Genomic DNA, 2708 nt, shown 5'->3' with positions numbered 1-2708 from the left:
CAGTGCAGAAGCAAACAGCAAAGTCAGACAGGTAACTGGCACTTGGGGTCCCCTGTAGCCCTACAAACCCTCAGCACAGCAAGCTATCTATCACTGCAAATGCCCTGATTATTGGTCTGCATGCATCCTGCCTGCTGCCACCCTCCCAAATACCCAGTACAACAAATTGTGTCAGTGCCCCTGCACCCCTTGTGCTATCAGTGCAGGAGCAACCTGAAAAATCAGAGAGGTAGCTGTCACTGGGGAGTCCCCTGTAACCCTACAACCCCCCCCCCCCCCCCCCAGCACAGCAAACTAGCTATCACTGTAAATGCCCAGATTAAAGGTCTGTATGCATCCTGCCTGCTGTCACCCTCCTAAATACCCAGCACAGCAGATGGTGTCAGCACCCCTGCACCCCTTGTGCTATCAGTGCAGAAGCAACCTGCAAAGTCAGACAGTTAACAAACACTTGAGGGGTCACTTGTAACCCTACACCCCCCAGCACAGCAAGCAAACTTTAACTACAAATTCCCATATTACAGGTCTGCATACCTCTTGCCCTGCTGTCACCCTCCCAAATACCCAGCACAGCAGATCGTGTCAGTGCCCCTGCACCCCTTGTGCTATCAGTGCAGAAGCAACCTGCAAAGTCAGACAGTTAACAAACACTTGAGGGGTCACTTGCAACCCTACAACCCCCCCCCCCCCCCAGCACAGCAAGCAAACTTTAACTACAAATTCCCATATTACAGGTCTGCATGCCTCTTGCCCTGCTGTCACCCTCCTAAATACCCAGCACAGCAGATGGTGTCAGTGTCCCTGCACCCCTTGTGCTATCAATGCAGAAGCAACCTGCAAAGTCAGACAGGTAACTGACACTTGGGGGGTCCCTTGTAACCCTACAACCCCCCCCCCCCCCCAAGCACAGCAAGCAAACTTTAACTTAAAATTCCTATATTACAGGTCTGCATGCCTCTTGCATGCTGTCACCTTCTCAAATACCAAGCACAGCAGATGGTGTCAATGCCCCAGCACCCCTTGTACTAGAAGCAACCTGCAAAGTCAGACAGGGTAGCTGAAACTGGGGAGTCCCCTGTAGACCCTACAACCTACCCCCCCCCCCCCCCCCCCCACTAAGCACAGCAAGCAAACTACCACTGCAAATGCATGCATCCTCCCAATTTAAGCTTTGCACTGCAATCTGTAAAGAAAATAGATTTTTTTTTGGAGGGTCAGAGCCAGCTGAATGCATTCTAAAGAATCCTGAGCCTCCCCCTCCACATGGCTCATAAGACTGCAGCAGGATCACCATTAGGCTGGGCAATGCTGTCACAGGGAGGCCATGGCTGGGATGCAGCTCTCCTGATGCTTGCAGGCTGTGATGAGAAGTGCTACTGTTGTTTCTTTGTTGACAATTCCATGAAACAACTTGAGTTGTGCATGGCTTAGCAGGAGAGCAAAGGAAAAGGAAAGGGGGGGGGGGAGAGAAAGGGCTGGGGGGGTTGGTGACGTCACGTTGTCACGTGACCCACCCGGCTAGTATATCTTTAACTGGAAAGTAATTTATCAGGCAGTCTTTGAAAAGGGGGCTTTAAAAGTGTCTCAGGCTCATCCCTGCTGGACAGTGTGCAATCTTCAGCCAAGCCTTTACCAAGCCACCAGGACCTTTACTGAAGCCTCTGATTGCACCCCTTTATATTCTGGAACCCAGCACCCCCCCTAAGACCTGCAAGGAGGGGGCGACCCCTAAGGATTTTTCTGCAATTTGGGTGTCCCCCCCACTGAAGATCAAGCAAGGACCCTCAGGAGCTTTGGTGGGAGCCCTTGGGGTTTCCTGCAGCACCCCTTCACCCAGCTTCACCCACCCCAGCACCTCCTCCTCCTCCTCCTTGGCAAGCCTGGCCCAGGAGCTGTGATGACCCTTTCTGGCAGCAGCAGTGCCAGTGATATGTCCGGGCAGACGGTGCTGAGCGCTGAAGATGTGGACATTGATGTGGTGGGAGAAGGGGATGAGTCCATGGACAAGGACAGCGACTGCGACCACCTGGATGAAGGGGATGAGCTGCTGGTGGGCAAGGATCTGCCCAGGAGCCCCTCTGACAGTGCCAACGAGGCTGAGGGCAAAGGGGACCTCCAGGAGGCCAACTCTGCCCTCCAATCCAAGCCCAAGAACAGCCTGGTGAAGCCCCCTTACTCCTACATCGCCCTGATCACCATGGCCATCCTGCAAAGCCCCCACAAGAAGCTGACCCTCAGTGGGATCTGTGAGTTCATCAGCAACCGCTTCCCTTACTACAGGGAGAAGTTCCCAGCCTGGCAGAACTCCATCAGGCACAACCTGTCCCTCAACGATTGCTTTGTCAAGATACCTCGAGAGCCTGGCAACCCTGGCAAGGGCAACTACTGGACCCTGGACCCCCAATCTGAAGACATGTTCGACAATGGCAGCTTCCTGAGGAGGAGGAAACGCTTTAAGAGACACCAACCCGACAATTTGAGGGAGCAGACTGCCCTGATGATGCAGAACTTTGGGGCTTACACCCTAGCCAGCCCCTATGGGCGCCACTATGGGTTGCACCCTGCCTACGCTCACCATGCGGCTCTGCAGTACCCCTATATCCCCCCTGTAGGGCACATGTTGCCCCCAGCTGTACCCCTTTTGCCCTCCAGTGAACTCAGCAGGAAAGCCTTCAACTCCCAGCTCAGCCCAAGTTTACAGCTTCAGT

At 54.0% G+C, this 2708-nt stretch overlaps 1 protein-coding gene across 1 annotated transcript in view; it reads left to right on the top strand.

Annotated features, from left to right (window-relative positions):
* Positions 1-1502: 1502 nt before the first annotated feature.
* Positions 1503-2708, top strand: part of FOXD3 (forkhead box D3) — a 1505-nt gene continuing 299 nt past the window's right edge. Inside the window, exon 1 of the mRNA XM_040358632.1 lies at positions 1503-2708. This exon is cut by the window's right edge and continues 299 nt beyond it. Within this exon, the coding sequence (XP_040214566.1) occupies positions 1898-2708 (811 nt within the window). The 5' untranslated portion in view covers positions 1503-1897.

This window comes from Rana temporaria, chromosome 7 (assembly GCF_905171775.1).
Source record: "Rana temporaria chromosome 7, aRanTem1.1, whole genome shotgun sequence".
Taxonomy (NCBI): domain Eukaryota; kingdom Metazoa; phylum Chordata; class Amphibia; order Anura; family Ranidae; genus Rana; species Rana temporaria.
Note: the sequence above shows the minus strand (reverse complement) of the source record. Positions and strands in the feature narration are given on the sequence as shown.